The sequence below is a fragment of the Xenopus laevis genome, chromosome 7S (assembly GCF_017654675.1).
Source record: "Xenopus laevis strain J_2021 chromosome 7S, Xenopus_laevis_v10.1, whole genome shotgun sequence".
NCBI lineage: Eukaryota > Metazoa > Chordata > Amphibia > Anura > Pipidae > Xenopus > Xenopus laevis.
Window position 1 is genome coordinate 28556495 of NC_054384.1, and position 22728 is coordinate 28579222.

Here is a 22728-nt window from a genome sequence, read left to right on the forward strand (position 1 = left end):
CCGATTTTATTAAAAAAAAAATTTATGCATTCAGAGTTTAGTAAATAATCCCCTAGAAGTCCTCTCTGCACTAGTGATGGGCCTCCCTCTGACCTGCTCTGATGCCAAAGAGGTAAGAGTGGAGCAGGTATGTACTTAGGTCCAGCATCTTAGGCACCAGACCATGCAGCTTCAGCAGCCACTTCGACCGATATGTAACTTCCGTCCCTCGAGATTAGGCTGTACACCTCACCCCCTGTGGGGTACCTTTTTTAAATTTTATTTGTAATCAAGTATAGGCACCCAAGTCCCACCCCCCCACCCCTAAAGCTGCTGCCCTAGGCACAGGCCATTGGGTGCCTATATATACACTAAATACAGCCCTGCAGTTGAGGTAAGACAGAATCAGGGCCGGATTTACATAGTGGGTGCCCCTAGGCCCACTGCCGTCTGTCGCCCCTGTCCCCTTTATTTGTGCAAATTTTCATCATCTGGACTGGAGCAATGGGGATTGGCGCAATGTGGGTGTGGTTGGGCAGCATGCCGCCCCCCTAAAATCCTGCCGCCCTAGGTCCGGGCCTTGGTGGCCTTTCTACAAATCCGGGCTTGGACAGAATTAGGCTGCAAACTCAGAAATGCAGTTGTTCCCATATCATAGACTTTTGGATGTTTTATATACTTTTATTTTAATATACTATTATTTATATATAGTCCTTAAACAAAGTCCTTTTTGGCTCAGAAATTATTTACCAATCACAGTGGCTCTAATAAGGAATTTGATACAAGGATACATTATTTATTTCCTGGTATTTATATGATGCCAACATATTCACTCTTTACAGAGATTACAGTATACATAATTTGCATAAATTCATGGGCAAATTGAAATTACAATCTATCACATTTACGCACAGTTAAGTCAATTTTCAATTGAAATATAGGGGCTGATTTATTATTGCATGGAAAATAATTGTCCAAATCATTTGTCCCTATATGTAATATACATTAGAGAGGAGGCTTTTGTTCATTGGATAGTTTTCGTTACTGCTGGAAAGCAGTGCTCCATAGAAAAGAATGGCATTCCACTGCTCAAAGCAACTGAACAGATATTGACATACTGACATAGATATCAAGTTTCATAAAGGTTTCAAATTCCTGTTGTGAAAAATGTTCCTGTCAGTCGGACAAGCTATGATAAATGCCCAGTTACATATTTGATAAATTAGACCTATAGCAGGTATGGTGTGCTGGTCATGAAATTGAGTTGTACAATGTCGTTCTCCCCATTTTTATGTGCAATATTTTATCTTTTTTGTTTAAAGGTCATTTGGTAGCACTGTTATCCAGATATACCGAGTTGGTTTTGTTTTGCAGATAACTGAATGTTAATCTATAAATATGCAAATAATGCCTCAACTCGAGTTTTCATCTAAGAAGTACAAAACAGAAAAACCTTCAGAAAAAAGGTAATATTTTTATTTGCCTACTATTTATTTGTACACTACTTACCAACATATACAGTATCTGTAGACATTTGCAGTAGAAATTTTTTTTTTTTTCTAAAAAAAAAACTCCTCAAACTACTTACCTGACACATGAATTCAACTGGATTTGTTGCATTTTGTAGCAAGTAACTTAACTCCTCCATGTCAGTGTAATAACTTATTTTGGCCTCGCAAATTTGTAAATCACCAGAGAAAACATTTAGAAATACTAGTCCTGCTGGTAAGTCTGTGAAGAAGAGAAACGTGGTGTAGGTGAAACTCAGACCCCCACTAAACACACGTAGGGGCACATTTACTAAGCGTCGAATATCAAGGGTTAATTAACCCTTGATATTCGACCTTCGAAGTAAAATCCTTCGACTTCGAATATCGCAGTCAAAGGATTTACAGCAAATACTTCGATTGAAGGAAAAATCGTTAGATCGAATGATTAAATCCTTTGAATTGAACGATTCGAAGGATTTTAATCCATCGATCGAAGGATTTTCCTTCGATCAGAAAAAGCTTAGAAACCTTATGGAGAAGGTCCCCATAGGCTAACATTGGTGCTCGGTAGGTCTAAAGTGGCGAAGTAGGTAGTCGAAGTTTTTTTTAAAGAGACAGTACTTCGACTATCGAATGGTCGAATAGTCGAATGATTTTTAGTTCGAATCGTTCGATTCGAAGTCGTAGTCGAAGGTCGAAGTAGCCTATTCGATGGTCGAAGTACCCAAAAAAAAAGTTTTTTTACTTTGAATCCTTCACTTGAGCTTAGTAAATGTGCCCCGTAATATTTGCTCCCCAGCATGCCTGGCCTGGAATTTAAAATAGACACTAGCATTCAAGTACACAAAGGCCCAAGCAGCCCCATAGATGCCCAATATAAAGTAGCCCCTCTGCAGTCTTTAGATTGCCAGGAAATTGCTAGGCAATTATAGTCTTTTTTACTCTTCTTGTATTCTAAAATCTAAAAATATTTTATACTGTAATTCCTTGGTCCCTACTATATACTAAATAGTTAAGTACATTAGCAATTTTTACTATTTCTTGGTTATTATGTAGAAAATGAATATTTTATTATGCCAACCTTTGCTAAAGTCAAATCTCTCCTTTATACACCCACTTAATTCCATTTAATATTTGAATGTTGCTTACCAGGAGCTTCCACGGTAAGAATATATTCATTTTGTAAAGTTGCATGCACCCGAACAGATTGTCCATTTTGAGGGTTGAAATATACTTCATTTTTAACTTGGCAATCGAGTTTACATTTGAAAATTAAATAAATTTGAGTTTTGTCCTGTAAGAGACAAATGTTGAACCAGAAATGTCTCTGTATTCGTGAACAGCAATACCATTCTGTATTAAAAGAACATGTCAATACTTTGTTTCTGAGGTTTGTATGGTGTAATTGTAGCATGCTGAGACTACAGTATATAAGTACAGCTTTGTTTGGTTTAATGTAAACTGAACATAATTATCTACAGATAATACAGATCACAAAGAATCAGAGGATAGTATATATTACAGCACAGTACTAAAATAGGCCTAATGGCATATAAGAACAGTGCAAACCTTTCTAAACTAACATAATAAATGTTCATATAGCATTAGGTGCAAAATGGCACAGTTCTATATCCCAAAGAAACCATCATCATATAACGTTTATTAATCCAATATTTAAAATAAGGTTACAAACCCCACAGTGGATCCGCTCTGGTTGTACACAAATCAGATTTCTGTGGTTTTCCGGTAATGAAGTTGGTTGCAGCTTTTCAACATGAGGTGCAGAGGTTCTTTTAGCCTTGTCATCTTCTGAATCTGTGACTGAATCAAACCCAGAATCTAAAAATTATACAGAGAATATACTTACTTATTTAATCTATTTTAAGGCTACATGCTTTCAGTATAATAACATAAAATGAATGCTTTAACAGTGTTGAATGTTCTGAAGTTATGTTGAGCAGATGATGGTTATATAGGTATTAAAGGGATCCTGTCATCGGAAAACATGTTTTTTTCAAAACGCATCAGTTAATAGTGCTACTCCAGCAGAATTCTGCACTGAAATCCATTTCTCAAAAGAGCAAACAGATTTTTTTATATTCAATTTTGAAATATGACATGGGGCTAGACATTTTGTCAATTTCCCAGCTGCCCCCGGTCATGTGACTTGTGCCTGCACTTTAGGAGAGAAATGCTTTCTGGCAGGCTGCTGTTTTTCCTTCTCAATGTAACTGAATGTGTCTCAGTGGGACATGGGTTTTTACTATTGAGTGCTGTTCTTAGATCTACCAGGCAGCTGTTATCTTGTGTTAGGGAGCTGTTATCTGGTTACCTTCCCATTGTTCTTTTCTTTGGCTGCTGGGGGGGAAAAGGGAGGGGGTAATATCACTCCAACTTGCAGTAAAGCAGTAAAGAGTGATTGAAGTTTATCAGAGCACAAGTCACATGACTTGGGGCAGTTGGGAAATTGACAATATGTCTAGCCCCATGTCAGATTTCAAAATTTAATATAAAAAAAAGCTGTTTGCTCTTTTGAGAAATGGATTTCAGTGCAGAATTCTGCTGGAGTAGCACTATTAACTGATTCATTTTGAATTTTTTTTTTTTCCCATGACAGTATCCCTTTAAGACTTCAAGGGGCCAATACAACAAGAAACTATGCATTGTCTGCTGTGCTGGAATCATGTATTTGTTTTTCATTATAAGGGGGGTTATCTGTGCATTATTAATCTAATTATATACCTTGCAAGAGCCTAAAATAGAGTAGCTTCAGTTTCTCAGTTTGCCATGTTTAGGTCAAGAAACAAATTGTTTGTTTTTAAGACAATAGGCAAAAATATCTACAGCAAAATTCATATTCATTGCACTCATGTTGCACAAGGGGGTGTACTGGCAATGTTGTTAAGTCTCATCAGGGTACACTCTCCTTAACAATGCCACCTGAAGAGTAGGGCTTTAAGAGGAACCAAACAACCCACACCAGTAAAGCCACGGGGAAGTTGTCATGCTGAAAGATACCAAAAAAGCATTGAAGTGTTTAAAGTAAAACTGAGTTAAAGAAAATATTCTTACTGTAGCTAAAGTATTGTCTCATAAACCACAAAGTGGTCACCCACACTTGACGTGAGTGGAGACATGCAAATCACCACTTAACGAACAGAAACACCAAAAATGTAAAGTGTTTTTGAGTTAAGAATAAATAATGTAGTGTTGCCCTGCACTGGTAAAACTGGGGTGTTTGCTTTAGAAAGACTATTATAGTTTATATAAACAAACTGCTGTGTAGCCATGGGGGCAGTCATTCAAGCACATGATACGCAGTCGATAACAGATAAGCTCTGTAGTATACAATGGGATTCTTCAGAATCTGTTATCTACGGAGTATCCTGTGCCTTTTCTCCTTTTTCAGCTTTGAATGGCTGCCCCCATGGCATACTATAGTCAGGCCTGCATTTGTGGAAAGGCCACCAAGGCCCGGGCCTAGGGCAGCAGGATCTTTGGGGGGTGGCACGCTGCCCAACCACATCCAATATTGGTTTGGAAACTCTAGTGCTGCTCATGAGATACAATCATTTTTAAATTTCCTGTGCACCAATCCCCAGTGCTCCTGACTTGATAATGAAAATATGTGTATGTGCACGAATGAAGGGGAGGGGACAGGGGTGACGAATGGCAACAGGTCCTGACTATAGTAGAGTTGCTGAAGCAAACAACCCAGTTTTACCAGTGCAGGGCAACAATGCATTATATTTGAAGTCATTTAGTACATTATCATTTGTTGGTGTTACTATTACTTTTAAGTGTCCCTTCAGATAACTATGTTCCATAAAAGTTTATCACAATAAATATGGCCAGAGAATCAGAGCCATATTAACTTGTAGTGGACAAAAGAGGACAACGGCTTCTGGGGTGTAGGACTTTGCGTAACCACCGAGAATAACCAAAAATGTCATAACGAGACAGGATGAAAGCTGCCAAAAATTCAATATACACCTATCTCAGTATGAACCAAATAAATAGGGTTTGTGTTGCTAGTTATAAAGCACTAACAGCTCATTGCTTTTTATTGAACCTTATTATCTCTCCTCAGAGGATCAGCTCTTTATACATAAACCCCTTCTTTGCCCGAACTGGTGCCTGTGTCTCAGGTTTACAGATAAGCATAGGTTGAGGAATTAACTGGGAATGGTAATTTAGTTATCTTAAAAAAAAGGTACACTGGCACACAAGGCAAATACCTGCAGGCCGAACCCTTGCAAGTGAAGTGCCAATTTATCCTTCTGCCACAAAACTTTGAAAAGCTAAGGAGGTGGAATTAAAAATAAATACCATAGATATTTCTAATTAAAGCATTAGGAAGAATGCATGTCTAATATAAGCCCTATCAATTAGATTCACAAGTGTACATATGCCATATGAAATACGACTCTCCTTTTCATTCATTCACATCTTATGTACTCTATATCTGTTTTTCACAGGATTCAAATTTAGCCGAATCCAAGTGCTTGGCCGAACCGAACCAAAAAAAAGGATGCATAGTTCTCGCAGGCCCAGCCTAGGGCAGCAAAAATTTAGCGCCCAGCTGCATTCCTAAGGAGCATTCCGGTGCCCGAAAGTGCGATTGCGCACACGCAGCTGGCGCTAGGACCATGCGGCGATGGCATCGGGGGGGCATGCGTGCCAGAAGAGGCCGGCGCTGGGACCATGCAGCCTTGGGGCGCCACAACTCGAAATCCAGCCCTGGGTTCTCGTTTACCCCTCATTTCCACAATTTACATATGCAAATTAGGGTTCTGATTCGGTTCAGAATTCGGACAAATCTTTCACAAAGGATTCAGCCGAATCTTATCATAGTGGATTCAGTGCATCATACTATATATCATACCGTGTCGTACGATTATGCCAGAAAAAAATGATGTAAAAAACTTTTGATCAAATAATCCTTAATAAAAGGCAAATTTATAAAGATGTGTTTTCTTTTAAACAAAGTTATATTACTGCTGGGGACACTGTTAGTTCTCCTGGTGGGTTAGTACAATCTTAGAAGTATGAAATAAAAGGAAAAAAAGATACTGGCAGCAAAACAATTCTGTTCAATATAATTAGTTGATTACGGAATATGGCTTTCATAAAAATATAAATGAACCAACAGAGACGGGATAGCAAAGCAATTGACAAGCTGAAAAGAAACCCAATAATCACTGTATTGTTTAGTGATAAGATAAGAGATAAGAGACTTAGATAAGAGGCGCCATACTTGTGATACTGTACAGTACAGATAAAGTCAAGGTTAGAATAGAACTACCGGTAAGCTAATTGTTTTTTATTTTTAATATTTACCGTAAAATACAGGAAGCAAAGAGGACATTTGCCAATCCACTAAATCTAATCAACAGCACAAGAAGGGTTTTTTTATTGTAACAGATGTGGAATTGTATGTGGAGGGAGGTAGTGAGTGGCGATTGTGATGATTTAGGTTTAGTCTTGGATGCCTTTCAAACAAGCAAAATGGATCCAATGAAAGGGTTTGATTATTACATTTAAGGAGAAGGTTGTCTTTGGTATTTTTTATTTGTCTTTCTGTTTAGCTTTTCTCCACAATAGCATCTGTTTCTAGGCCCAGCTGTTACCCCAGCAAGCAGTAAGTTGATTAATTAAAAGCCCCCAACACTTTTTTTTGTCTTTGGTTTAATGGATTTCCAGGCATTTTCCTGTTCATTACCTATTCATTAATCATTACATTCAAAGAGGTGGTTGCTAGGAACTATCAGCCTAACAACCATATAGCAGTTTACATTCCTTCATTAATAAAGATCCGTAAAAAGTTAAACAATGTAAGTTAAAAAACGAGTTAGTGTAATGGATTCTCTATGGAAAGAGAACAATTTCCATACTTCCATAATTAAATTGGCTTAATCAAATTGGTCATAAGTTACCAGTAGCAGTTCCGGTTATGGGGCATGAAGGACACCTGTCAGTGTCCATTGGACCTTTGTTCTTTTTCACTCCTAAAACAGCGCATAGGCAATATGGGGCTTTGGAGTATGGAGTTAGTATTAATAAAAGCCACATTAATCCATAAGGAATGGATGATAGATCTGATATATTTTATTACCTTTTTGTTTTTGTCTTATGTCCTTTCTGTCAGCATTCCAGGAAGAAGTGAAAGAAATGTTTTCACATTTTTTATGATCTGGAAAGAACAAAATATGTCAGTTTGATATGATTATTATCCTGTTATTTGTATAGCACGAGCTTGATATACAGCTCATTATCAAGAATGTTCGCCATGCACGTGCTACCCCTTAAAGGGATAATGTCATGGGAAAAAAAGTTTTTTTCAATATGCATCAGTTAATAGTACTGCTCCAGCAGAGTTCTGCACTGAAATTCATTTCTCAAAAGAGCAAACAGATGTTTTTTATATTTAATTTTGAAATCTGACATGGGGCTAGTCAGTTTCCCAGCTGCCCCAAGTTGGCTCTGATAAACTTCAGTCACTCTTTACTGTTGTACTGCAAGTTGGAGTGATATCACCCTCTCCCTCCTTCCCCAGCAGTCTAACAACAGAACAATTGGAAGGTAACCAGATAGCAGCTCCCTAATACAAGATAATGGCTGCCTGGTAGATTTAAGAACAGAACTCAGTAGTACAATTCAAGTCCCACTGTGACACATTCAGTTACATTGAATAGGAGAGCCTGCCAGAAAGTGCTGGCTCTTTCTGAAAGCACATGACCAGGCAAAATGACCTGAGATACAGCTACACACCAATATTACAACTAAATACACTTGCTGGTTCAGGTTTCATATTGTAGAGTTAATTATTTGCAATGTAAAATTGTAGTTTAGAAATAAAAACTACATCATAAAAATCATGACAGTACCCCTTAAATGAGAAACAAAATCATCAGATGATCACTATGTTCTACCCAGTCCCAGATTTGTGGAAAGGCCACCAAGGTCCTGGCCTAGGACAGCAGGATTTTAAGCTGGCCATAAACGCAAAGATCCGATCGTATGAATCATCGTACGATTGGACTTTCCCATCTCCCGACCTGCCACTAACCATTCCGCTAGTGACAGTCTCCCTCTGAAAATTGTACGATCGGCAATACATGCAGAGATATTATCGGCAGCCGACAGAAATCTTTTAACCTGTCCGATCGACCAAACAACGATCTCCGCTGAACGAAAAATGTCGGGACTCTCCACACGGTCCGAAAATTTTACGAATCCTCGATTTGTACGATCAGATCTTTGCGTCTATGGCCAGCTTTAGAGGGTGGCATGCTGCCCAACCACACCCACATTGTATTAGAAACACTGGGGATGCTCAGGAGATAAAATAGTTTTTAAGACTTTCTGTGCGCTGATCCCCATTGCTCAAGCCCGATGATGAAAATTTGCCCAAATAAAAGGGAGGAAATGGGGGCGACGAACATCAGCAGGTCTACGGGTGCTCACTATGTAAATCCAGCCCTGGTTCTAGCTGTTGATTGATTACTAGGGTTTACTGGAACTGTAGAGAACTTTGCCCCTCAAGACAGCCCTGAACTCTGAAACTCCCTTGGGAAGTGAGTAAACTGGGGCTAGGGTTGTAGCAGCAAGAAGGGAGGGGGTTGTTGTGGGTGCCAGCGTGCTTGGAGGCTGGAGTGCCAATAACACTTGGCTGACTCTGATCCCTGGCATCTTCTTGCTAATCAATTTCAGCCCTGGGTGTTCTTGACTCCTCTTGGGGTTAATCCCTATCAGCTTGTTGTATTGGTTAGCCCCTCACTTACCTTTCCTCCTCTGCATTCTGTTATTGAAGGGTTCACTGAGGGTTTCTCCTGTCAGATGCTGCCAGTCTGTTCCCTGCTTCCCAGCAACTCTGCCTGCTAGCCTCAGAATTTATAGCTGCTAGCAGAATATTTAATCACTTTATTTCCCCCCCCCAGGTTAAAACATTACTAACTGACATTCAATAAACAGCCTTTGGCTCTAGTTAACTCTTGCTGTTTCTGCTGTATCTTACCTGGTAGCTTGGATTGCTTAAAGCATTCCACTGTTATTAAATGAGCTAAACATTGTTTTACAAATTTGAACTGTAAACTATAACTATAATGGCATTTGTATACTTGAGTCAAACAATGTACATCTATAATATTCGTTTCTGGAAAAGAATGTGATCACAGGAGCAAACTGAAAAAAAGGGGGGGCTGACTTGGAATGTATTGTTGCACTGACCTGGATCCTTTCCTGGAGAGGTGTAAAATTTCCAGTTAATAGAGATACCAGGACACAAACATCATTTGCCGATGCGGTAATGGCGGAGCTCACCCGGAGTTGTCTGTCCTCCTGCTCGATCGCAGCTCTCGCGATACACCTTACCAGTTAATGCACCAATCAACCAAAATCGCTGCAGAGTGCTGATCAAGGATTACTCAGGAGTCTGGCACTAGTAACATAAATTTTCGGGTTTATTCAGACGCATATGAAGGTTACACTGGTGGTTGTGCAATTCTAACGCGTTTCGTGCCCATCTGATGAAGTGCCCAGTCCTAGGGCACGAAACTCGTTAGAATTGCACACCCACTGATGTAACCTTCATATGCATCTGAATAAAGCCAGAAATTGATGTTTCTAGTGCCAGACTCCTGAGTAATCCTTGATCAGCGCTCCTCAGTGATTTTGGTTGATTTATATCAGGATGCAAGACTCATGATTTATGCCAGATACAAATACACTACCAACATTCATAAAGCGAATAATATAAAATAGACGTTGGGCTACTGAAATGGAAGAATGGAAACTAAAATTGATTTTGATAAAGTGAAGGTCTTTGAGATTGACTAGACCCAGACAAGTGAATTGTGTCAGTTGTGTTTTTACACAGTGGTGCATTTACAAACACAAGTGCAATGTACTAAAATGGAAACAAAATGTTGCCATGTTTCGATGTTTTTTCATGTTTTTCAGGGACAAAGATAACAAATGTATCAAGTAAATGTATCAATTTAGAACAGTTACGGAGTCGGTGACCCCCCCTCCCTCCCTCCCAGAGCTGCTTTAGAAAGACATAGGAAGCTGAAAATGAAACTATACACTTCAGAAAAACTGTCACAAATAGAAAATACAAAGTAATTGGAAAACGTCTTTATTACCGGTGAACTATCTGAAACTAAGTGAACTGAAAGTAAACAACCCCTTTAATGTTTAATGTTAATATTTCAGTGTGAGGCTTAGTGCTAAAATAGAAGCAGAACTAAGATGCATTGATGTCCTTCACAAAGGTACTTAAGCCCATAAATGCATCTACCAGCATATGCCAATGAGCCTTCCTAGCCTGCTCTGATGAATTACATGCAAGAACATGCACAGATACAAGGGAACCCTGTAGGGAAGGCCTAGATCTGTGTTGGGTGGCCCTAGCCTTTACATTATGTTAATAGCACGGTTTAAAAAAAAAAAAAAAATGACCGCAACATAAATACGCATAGCGGCAGCAGTGATGTTCAGCCAAGCATATTGTTGCATCCATATAAGTCAATGGGTAGCAGATGTGGTGTGTATATGCGAGGTAGAAACAGCATGGATCACTAATGGAATCATGCTGTCAGACGCCACGTGAGACCAGGATAATGCGTTTTCAAGCTTAGGCAATTGTGCACTTGGTTTAGCATATTTATGCGGTGGAAAAAATGACATAAAAATGCATGTGTGCCCATGCCCTTGATATTGCTACAACTTAGTGCACAGCTGTTTTTACTCTGTTATTGTTGGGAAGGGAGAAACAAAGTATTGTTAGTAAAAAGGATTTCAATTCACATGTGAAAATTTGCACTATGCACTGAATAGTGATAAGCTTATCTCTGACTTTACTGATGTGCTTTCTTACATTAAAGGGTTTTTTACTAAACTCAGAATGCCAAAAATCCTAAAAATTTGTGTTTTTTTTTTTTTATGAAATACAAACTTTTCATTAAAAAAATACAATTTTTTCAGAATTTATTCTACCCCGAGGATGGAAAAAGTCTGAATCCGAAAATCCGGCATCTCAGACCTGCTGAGGTTGCATTTAAGTCAATGGGAGAAGTCCCAAAGATTTTTTGATCTGTGCTGGGTTTTGTGCAATAATCCAAAGATTTTGGTGTTTTTGTGGACAAAAATCAGAATCAAAATCGGAGTTTTTGGGTGGAAAATCCAAAAAATTTGTACGATTCGTTTTTTTCACAAATTTTTCTTTTTTTTTTCCCCACAAACAAAATTTTCGGGAAAGTGTATTGATGAATAAGGAGAAAAACCCCGTATAGATTTGGTCTGAGATTTTTTCAGAAAATATTAAGAAATATTCAGACTTTGATAAATGGGCCTCCCTGTTTGACAATAATGAATGCTCCCATTCACATGAACAAGCAGAAGTTGAAACATTTTTCTGAAAAAGTACATTAGGTTGGAAGATGCACATGTCTAGTAATTAAGTTCACCATCAACTGTCTTGCTTTGGGATTATCATACTGACTGGTCAATGGGCATCTACTGTGCACAGCCAGTCCGAAAGCCACTCAAGCCCAAAATAAACAAATCAAAAGTTTGTGCTCCCATTGGCATGCTTTATTCTTCTTCGTAATCATTATAGCCTATTATAGTCCTGTTAATTATGCACCACAAAAAGTGCCGATGGCTGTTGCGGTTGTTGCAGTACCACCTGCAATACATGTACATTTCTTCTAATGGGAACTTCCAAAACTTAAAGTTTCGTGATTGCATTTCCCAGCTTTTATGAAGCAATAGTTGAGATCCTTAATGATGGTTACAAAAGAGGTAATGAAACCAGAGCCTTCTGAATCGCGTATGAGATGCACAAAGGAAATTACAACAGTTATTTAATACGCAGAGTAAGCCCTTGTACAATCCCAGATTTCTGAGTAAATTTCTCAGTTAGAAGAAAAGAAAGCACTGATACTGGAAATGTTACCTAGGCAATTCAAGAATGTCTACATCTTTACTGGACAATAAAAGCATGTTACACATAGGTAAAACTACATGCCACATTTACATAACTGCAAAAATATGCAGCAATGTTCATCTAGTTTTTAATTACAGGAGGTAGATGACTTCTTTGGGTACACACCAAGGAAGAACGGCTAACCATGCTCCATATATTGCTTACAGCCAGATTAAGGTATGAAGTCAGTTTGGGTGTCGTTACCACAACAATATGGCACAACAACAAATTCTACCTCCCATTTTTGTTAGAACAGCAACGTTTGTGAGCTACTGAGGCATGACACATGCAGCATTCTTTTTCAGATCAGGTTGAATGCTCTCAGGAACTGGTGCAACTTGCTTTTCTGTTCAAGCACAACCTCAGCCTTTCAACTTTTTGAGCAAGGGAAAAATATCTTGTTGGTTCATTCCGGCCTGTAATATTGCATGGTGCATCCCCATATCCAATCAAAATACAAATCCAATCAGTGCATATATATAAAAACATCCAAATTACCATATAACCAGCACCTGATGTGCCCCACCCCCTAAGGTCAGGACATCACATAATACCCAATTTAAAATCCATATCCTTTCAGTAATTCATAAAACCATATAGACCTCAACATGTGGATGGAATCTATAGAAATTCATTCCAACCTTTATACAGAGCTAAAGCTCACTATAAAGTTAGAACAAGCATTTATAATCCCAATGGGTGAAGTACACCTTATTATTTGTCTTTAGCCACAATTGGTGCAAAGACCAGATGCATCACATATCTTTGAATTCCTATCATTCTCCTGAAGAAAATGTACAAAATGTGTTTTTCTGATATATCAAGTTGAAGGCCACATCTTCAACCCAAAACTATTTCAACAAATCCCCTTAGCCTCTAACATCTATTTTGCAAATATATGTCCCTTTTAAACTGTTCGCTCTTTTGAGCAAGGTCTTTTGTGTATTAACATTTTACTTTTCATTATTAAATATTTGTACAGACATACAGCGAAACCTCAATTTTACAATGCCCGATTTTAAGTTTTCGCCCATTTTACACTGTTTTTCAGTCATATATGTATATATATATATATATATATATATATATATATATATAAACATACCGAACCATACGCTTTGAGAAAGGCTTCTGATGGAGCCGAAACGTTAGTCTTATGCTGTTCTACAAATAAACTTACTTCACATTTTTAAGTCCTGTGAGTGCCGATCCTTTTGGAATGGATATATACATATCCATATATATAATAATGAAACAGATGGTACCTGCACTCCGTCACCAAATTTCACTTTTCGGGTGCTCGGTCAAATATAATGTGTAAAATTCGAAGAGGACCAGTCACAAATTGATTTGTTACATCACAGTGCCTCCAACGTTTCGCCTATATATATATTTTTTTTTTTTTTTTTTTTCTGGATTTTACACCATTTGTTCCCCTGAAATTGTAAAATGGGACTTCTACTGTATTGTTACAAACAAGGAAGGTAAATAAATCAAGTAACAACAGAAACGAAAGTGTCTTGTTTATTGTCCTATGGTTCTCATATTACTTTATGAGAGCTGATTTGAATAGCAGAAAACTAACAGACTGTACAGTACATGATTATTTCTGGATAGCAAAGAATGAAGACCAGTTTAGGGCAATCACCCACTGAGCTTTGGCTAAAATCTGAAATAGCCAAAAGTTATGTGAGTGGAGGATACTCATGTAGGCTAGCTGTGGGTCTACTCTAGATAGATAAAAGTATGCAGGACCATTATAGATAACTGAAACATTGTAACCCAAAAATCTTTCACCACTTGGCATAACCACCATACATGTAATCGTCCTTTAATGATTGAGATACAGCTGTCAATTGAGGCCAAATACTTAGGAAATTAAACATTTTGTTCGACAAATCATTCAAAATACAGTGTCATTTTCTGCAATGCAAACTGCAACGGGTAAATTACTCAAATTGCCTAATTGTACATAAATACCTTGTGTGGGAATTCTGGAGGGTTGAAAGCTAGACAGCACATATTTGCGTCATTTGTTTTCCCTCAGAATGGGGCCAGGGTTCTTGCAACTCTTTCTTTTCTATCTCTGTCACTGCTGCATCTTGCACGTAAATTAGTTTCACAGTTGATAGAAAGCTCAATAAAACATATCTTGTATGCTTTCTCTGTATCTGTATACGTCTAAGTTGTTCCATCACCATGACATTTTATGATTCTAAGTAAAGGCCCAACTCAATACTGAGCCAGCTGATACACATAAATATAGCCCTACATTTATCAAGGGTCAAAGTGAATTCGAGGGAATTTTTGAAGTTAAAAAATTCGAAATTCAAAGGTTTTTTGGATACTTCGACCATCGAATAGGATACTACGACTTCAACTTCGAATTTGATTCGAAGTAAAATAGTTTGAATATTCGACCATTCGATAATCAAAAAGTTTTTTGAAGTCGAAGAAAAATCGCTCGAACGATCACTAAAATCCGTCGAATCGTTCGATTCAAACGATTTAATCGTTCGATTGAACGATTTTACTTCGACCGCAAAACGGTCGAATTTCAAAGTATTTTTACCTTTGAGATTCGACTCTTGATAAATCTGCACCTTAATATCCTAGATATGTATAGCACACCCTTGAGTGCACTTTCGCTGTGTGTACTGTAGTGTGTGAACAGGACTACTGCTGCTTGTCTTGTGCTAATGACCCACATGTACCTGTGCAACTCCCTGCAACTCCCGGGACCTTATGTAGTTCTGTGCAGCAGAGGATCCAGTCACAGTCATGATTTCTTGCAGCAAAATAACAGGATTATTTACAGTGAACAGTTGCAATGAAGTAATTTACAGGCACTTTGATGTTAAGCAAAGTAATAATAGCAGAAAAGGGACATAACTGCCTGGGTTAATTAAAGGACCACTTAGGTGTCCAAATACACAGGGGGAGGGGGCTGCCTGAGTTGCTACACCTAAAACTCAGGGTGCCTACATATTTATTGTTGTCAGGGCCAGAACTAGGGGTAGGGAGAGGAGGCACGTGCCTAGGGTGCAAAGCTGGGGAAGCTCCAGGAATGTACCTTCTGTTGCCTATCCCTAGTTTGGCCCAGGTCCCCTGGCTGCCGGTGGTGTTGATTGCTGTATCCCAGTAGTTAATGCATGCTCTCCTTTGCGCATCTGCACTGCTCCTTCGTGTGCCTGTTTGTGGGCGCACAGCCAGCCTGGCCCGGCAGCGATTATGGTAAAGTTACACAGTTAGGAGATCTTTTGAGTAAAGTAAGGAATCGCGTTCTTTAAATAAACACAACATATGCAAAATGAAACAAATGAGAGAAAAATCTTAAACTACAGTGCACAGTGCAAGATTTGTTGTCATGTTGTGTGGTTGTGGGAACAAATCATTAATTTTATGTCTCAAACTACTACAGTTAACTTCTGTGCCTATGCAGGGAAATAAATCTCTAGTTACTTTTGTTGTTGTCTCTGCTTCCTTATTGCAGTAAAGCTGTAGACCTGTCTTACTTGATGGAAGGAATTCCACATTTACAGTGCAAAGAAGCATTTTATTATAATCGCATACATATGATGGATAGAGCACAGAGTCCAATGTGAATGATCATCATGGGGGTGTGATTTTGTGCTATGTGATAACATCTGTAAACTGACAAATAAGGGGCTCTCTGCCCAAAAAACAGCTTTTGCATAATAATAGTAAATGTAATTTAAACAACTTTTCAATATACAGTATACACATATTTTCAGTGGCTTTAAATGTAACAAATCTTTATTTCAGTTCCCAGGGCTGGATTTACATAGTGGGCGCCCCTAGGCCCACTGCCGTTCATCTCCCTTGTCCCCTCCAGGGGGACAGGAGCAATGGCGATTGGTGCACGGAAAATTAAAAAAAATTATTGTATCTCCAGCGCATCCCCAGTGTTTTTGAACCAATGTGGGTGTGGTTGGGCAGTATGACGCCCCCCTAAAATCCTGCCACCCTAGGCCCGGGCCTAGGTGGCCTTTCCCCAATTCCGGGCCTGTCAGTTCACTTATTTATATTGTGCTGACTTGTTTACTGTATGTAGTGCTGTTTTTCAGAGCTTAAAGGGGTGGTTCACCTTCAGGTTAACTTTTATTATGTTATAGAATGGCAAATTCTAAACAACTTTTAAATTGGTCTTCATTATTTATTTTTATAGTTTATGAATTATTTGCCTTCTTCTCCTGACTTTTTATAGCTTTCAAAAGGGGGTCATTGGCCCCCTCTAAAAACAAATCCTCTCTAAAGCTACACATTTATTGGTATTGCTACTTTATATTACTCCTATTTCTGTTCTGATCCTCCCCTATTAATATTCCATATTCTCATTCAAATCGATGCATCGTTGCTAGGGTAGTTTGGACTCTAGGAACCAGACTGCCAACTGCAAAATTGAGAGCTGCTGAATAAAAAGCCAAATAACTCAAAAACCACAAATAATAAAAAATGAAAACCAATTGCAAATTGTCTCAGAATATTGCTCATCATACTAAAAGTTAACTCATAGGTGAACAACCCCTTTAATCGTCATTTTCATCAGCCCTTGATTTAGTGAAGCTTACAGTCTAAACACCCTTTTGCCTTTAGCACATCCTATGATCCATTGCATATGGAGCTAATTAACTTCTCTGTATATTTTTGGCGTGTGGGAGGAAACCCATGTATACACAGGTGGAGCAAACTTCTTCAGATAGTACCAGGGCTTGAACTCCGTTTTGCAAGGAAACAGAGCCACCATGTTGCTTCTACCTCTAGTAATATAAACATGCGTGTAATCCTGTAAATGTAGTTATCTTTAACTCTGGCCACATAAAGATGTAAGCATACTCTAGTTTGACGTAAGATCACAAGGGTCATATACTTATTTGCATGCTCTTGACTCCACTGGTTTCACTATGAGCTAGAAATGCACAACCAGAAATTTCACTTCCTCAGGCAGAGGATGAGAATTACGGAAATGTTACTGTAACGCCTCTAAACAAACAGACCTGCATTCATTATAAAAAGAGATAATTTATCTGATAGCACACCTAAGCTATCTGGCGCCAGTGCAAATATATATATATATATATATATATATATATATATATATATATATATATATATATATATATATATATATATATATATATATGTCATGCATTTTTACCACAGTATGCTAAATATTATTTCGACAATACTTTGTGAAAATATGTTTTTCCAGCGCACAAGTAAAACAGAACTGAACATTTCAGCACAGAAAGGAGTTTGTGTGCGATGTTTACACACAGAATGTTATCAGTGATGTGCATTGAGATTTCCTCTGTTAATATTGATTGCCATTGATTCCTGGGGCAGGGACTACCTGTGAGTGGAGTTAACACATATATTAAGGCCATTCTAGAAAGTGATTATTTTGAAAGGCTTGTGTAACAACCATACCAATAAAAGAATGTGTGGTCTCCCTTTAACAGTTAATTCAAAGTAATTTTTTGGATACTTCGACCATCGAATAGGATACTACTACTTCGAATTTACTTCGACTTCGATTCGAAGAAAAAATCGTTCGAATGTTCAACCATTCGATAATCGAAGTACTGTCTCTTTAAAAAAACTTCGACTTCAATAGTACGCCAAATTAGACCTGCCGAAGTGCAATGTTAGCCTATGGGGACCTTCTAATGCATTTTTCTAAGTTTTTTTGTATTCGAAGTAAAATCGTTCGATCGTACGATAAAATCGTTCGATCCTACGATAAAATCGTACGATCGATCGATTTTACTTCGACCGCAAAATGGTCAAATTCGGTAAAAAAAACCTTTGACTTCGATATTCTAAATCGAAGTATAGCCATTCGATGGTCGTATTTCAAAGTATATTTCACTTCGAAATTCGACCTTTGATAAATCTGTCCCTAATTGTCACAACGTTTGACATATGTTGGATGTTGTAGTTAAACAGGTTGTTCACCTTTAAGTTAATGTTTAGTATGTTATAGAATATCTTATTCTTAGCAACCTTTCGTTTGGTCTTCACTTTTATTTTGTATAATTTTTTAATTATTAGCCTTCTTCTTCTGAACCCCAGTAGCCAGAATCGAATGTTCTGCGAGGCTACTATTTTATTACTATTGTTATTTATTGTACTTATATTTCTGTTTCCTATTTATAGTCGTGTCTCTAGTTCAAATCCCTGCCTGGATGGTAAAGTATACTGGACTCTAGAAACCAGATAGCTGCTGAATTTTCAAACGGGACAGCCAGTGTCGGACTGGGCCAGCGGGAAACCGGGAAAAAACCCAGTGGGCCCCGGCCCACTTGGGCCCCCGCCGGCCCAGTCCCGGTCCTAGATTGGCCCCCGAACGGCAGTAAAAGTTTTTCGGCGCTGTTGCGCATGCACGCGTTGGGGCTGACGTTCGCGCATGCGCATTGGGGCTGACGTTCCCGCATGCGCACTCGTTTTTGCGCATGTGCACGGGGCCCCCGAGGTTCACAACCCGGTGGGCCCCGACTGCGCCAGTCCGACCCTGGGGACAGCTGCTGAACAAAAAGCAATAATTGAAATTGTTAAATTGTTAAATTCAATAAAAAAATAAAACCAGTTGCAAATAGTCTTAGAATATGAATGTCTACATCATACTAAAAGTCAATGATGTAAAATAACAGCTGAATGGTGATATTCCTAATATAAGCAGCACTATCCAGTCAGAAAGCTGGGAGTGGACTGGGTGATACAGTGTCCTGAATATAACTGGACTTTTTACTACAGCTCTGCACAGAAGCATTACTACACTACAAACACAACTGTAAGATCAATGTTAGAAGTAAAATCATGAATAGGAATTATAGAAAAGGAACAGTAACACCAAAAACTGAAAGTGTTTTAAAGGAATGACAATATAATGTACTGTTACACCTGCACTGGTACAACTGGTGTTTTCCTCAGAAACACAACTATAGTTTATATAAACAAGCTTCTATTTAGCCATGGAGGCCACCCCTTTAGACTAGAAGAAAAGAACTTTCATTTGAAGCAACGTAGGGGGTTCTTCACAGTCAGGACAGTGAGGTTGTGGAATGCACTGCCGGGTGATGTTGTGATGGCTGATTCAGTTAATGCCTTTAAGAATGGCTTGGATGATTTTTTGGACAGACATAATATCAAAGGCTATTGTGATACTAAGCTCTATAGTTAGTATAGGTACTGTATGGGTATATAGAATTTAATTAAAAGTAGGGAGGGGTGTGTGTATGGATGCTGGGTTTTCATTTGGAGGGGTTGAACTTGATGGACTTTGTCTTTTTTCAACCCAATTTAACTATGTAACTATGGAGGCAGTCATTCAAGCACAGGATACACAGTAAATAACAGATACGTTCCAAAAAAAATCCCATTGTATACAACAGAATTTATTTGTTATCTGCGGTCTATCCTGTGCCTTTTCTTGTTTTTCAGATTTGAATGACTGCCCCCATGGCTACTCAGCAACTTGTTTATATAATCTATTGTAGTGTTTCTAAAACAAACACACCGGTTTTAGGGCTAGTCCACACGGGGAGATAGCCACGCGTTTGCGGTCGCGGCGACAAAGCGCCGCGCCAGTCGCCGCGACCGGCGCAGGCGACAGTTTTGTATGGGCGCCTATGTAAAAACGCCTGTGCTAACCACACGAGGCGATGCGCTTTTCAACAGTCGCCTGAAAAAGCCTGGCGAGGCATTTTCAGGCGACTGTTGAAAAGCGCATCGCCTCGTGTGGTTAGCACAGGCGTTTTTACATAGGCGCCCATACAAAACTGTCGCCTGCGCCGGTCGCGGCGACTGGCGCGGCGCTTTGCCGCCGCGACCGCAAACGCGTGGGAATAGCCCTTAGGATTCAAGCACACGGTAGGATCAGGGAGATTTAGTCGTCTGGCGACTAATCCCCTCTTCTGCAGGGCAACAATCTCCCCGAACTGCCTTCCCCCAGCCTTCCACCTGCTATAATGAGAAAACGCCAGCGCCAATGCAAAGCGCTTCGATTTCCAAATCGCCCGAAGATTCCTTGTGAGGCAACTTCGGGCAACTTTGGAAATCGAAGCGCCGCGAGTGCAATGGCGCTGGCGTTTTCTCATTATAGCAGGCGGCAGGCAGAAAAGGCGATTAGTCGCCAGGTGACTAAATCTCCCCGAAACTACCCATGTGCTAGCTCCATTAACAGTGCTGCACAACAGTACAGTATTTGCATTACTTTAAAAGACTTTCATTTTTTGGTGTTATGGTTCCTTTAAGATTGGTGGCATAGGCAATATACTGCCCTTGATAGCACTACGGTAAAGCATTGCTTCCTACTATACTACATGTTATTACTGAAATCTGCAACAGGAATGTTGGAATGATTATGCATATATGCTCTCCTACTTGCACCTCTTATATTGTACACAAATGGTGTTGCAATGTAGCCCAGTCTGGAACATTCAAAACATCAGCACAACATGTGTAATTTATGAAAAAGCAGCAGTGCAGATGGAACCAATTTTTTTCCTGCACAGGAAATTTTCAGGAAAATATATTGATTAATAAGGAGAAAAAATATGTGCGGATTTGGTCGTCCTTTTTTACCGAAAATCATCAGAAATTTTCAGATTTTGATAAATAAGGCCCTTCGTTTGCTTATGTAATAAAAACTATCACCAGAAACGTAACTAGAGGGGGGCGGGCCCTGGCGCAGGACCGTGCAGCCGGGCCCCCCACCCCCCCTCCATACACCCGGAACTGGCCGGGAATAAGCGGCGCGCGGACTGCGGGGAGCCCTGAGGGGGTGCGGGCCCCGGTAGTTCCGCCACTGGCTATCACTTTAGCAACCAATTGACAGGCAAAACTTTGGCAAAGTATGCGTTTTATTACAAATATGGGAGTAAATAGCTTTGTTTCAGTATTTACTGCACTGTGATTAACCTAAACAGCAATGAAGGGGAAAAAAAGAAGGCTCACAACCATCACAACTTACACAACCTTCTTACTTAATAGCTTGGGTTTTTCTTGATTTGCCAACTGCAGGGAAAACTGTGTTTAAAGTCAATACTTGCAAGAGGAAAATTTTGGTTTTTAAATGGTTAGTACGAGAACTGAAGTGAAGGAAGGTGAGGCCGAGCACACTCCTGAAACTTTATGCTGTGAGAACACCTGGTGCATAGTGTTAGGAGTACGGCATCCTTCAGTAAATCTTAGAATAGAAATACACTGGCACTCAAGGCAACTTCAATGCAGGGTTACCCCTTGCTGGTTTATTTGGTGCAAATGTGCAACATTTCGGGGCAAACCTTATCCCCGAAACGTTGCACGTTCGCACCAAATAAACCAGCAAGGGGTAACCCTGCATTGAAGTTGCCTTGAGTGCCAGTGTATTTCTATTCTAATACGAGAACTGACAACAAATTATTGCAGCCTAAATGAGTAACATATTAGGAATATTATGGAGAAAAAACATGACAAATTGAACTAACATTTTTGGGTCTAGCTCTTTGACCATGCAGGTAAACTAGGCCGAATAAAAGATAAGTCTATTAAGTCTCCAGAAACTGTTCAGATTCATTTACACTGTGCAATTATCAAATGGCAAAATTACTTACCATGCCAGATTTTCTCTTTAACCGCTTCAATATATAGATCAGAGTCATCATCACTGGAAAGCTTCTTCCATTGTGTCCAGTCTTTGAAAAAGCAAGAGAAATCCTCGTAATCTGTTACTCCACAATAGAGAACAAGTATTTTATTTGCAGGGGTCAGAACTCTCTGCAAGTCAGCCAGGACAATTTGGTTGTTAAAACTTTCTGCCAAGTCTTCAGATAAGAGAGTCACTATGCATTTGCTGGACCGGAATGTGATAAAATCTTCTTGTTCTATTGGATCCTCATTTATTTCATAGCTTTCAGTGTGTAGATTTTGGAGTTCATAGCTTGTTCTAAAGAGTTCCTTAAGATACTGGCACCACGTTAATGCATCACAGCCATGGACTATGAGCACATCACAATGACCTGCAATTTAAAAAAAAAAAAGTGATAACTTCCTATGTATGATGCAGCATTTGGGCATGACAATTTTCTACATATAACAGGAACAATGCCCCATGTTTTTTAAATTTCCCTTCTTGCATAGACAATCCCAGAAGAATATATGTAATGAATTCATTAAAAACCATAAACAAATTGTTTAACACTGGGATAACCCACTTGTCCTTGAGATTGACCAAGGACATAGTCTGTCTTCTTCAGTGACCACCAA

The 22728-nt window shown here is 39.1% G+C and overlaps 1 protein-coding gene across 5 annotated transcripts in view; it reads right to left on the bottom strand.

Moving 5' to 3' along the window:
- Window positions 1–22728, bottom strand: part of pik3ap1.S (phosphoinositide-3-kinase adaptor protein 1 S homeolog) — a 64885-nt gene that overhangs the window by 28073 nt on the left and 14084 nt on the right. Inside the window, exons 2-6 of one of the 5 annotated variants that reach the window (XM_018242068.2) lie at window positions 22077–22481; window positions 7585–7662; window positions 3163–3290; window positions 2619–2763; window positions 1568–1710 (exon numbers count right to left, since the gene is read on the bottom strand). In XM_018242068.2, coding sequence (XP_018097557.1) covers window positions 1568–1710; window positions 2619–2763; window positions 3163–3290; window positions 7585–7662; window positions 22077–22481 — 899 coding nt within the window. Of the gene's footprint in view, window positions 1–1567; window positions 1711–2618; window positions 2764–3162; window positions 3309–7584; window positions 7663–9253; window positions 9357–22076; window positions 22482–22728 lie in introns of those variants that run through there. The other 4 variants (XM_018242067.2, XM_041571058.1, XM_041571057.1 and 1 more) reach the window with 4 other exon arrangements.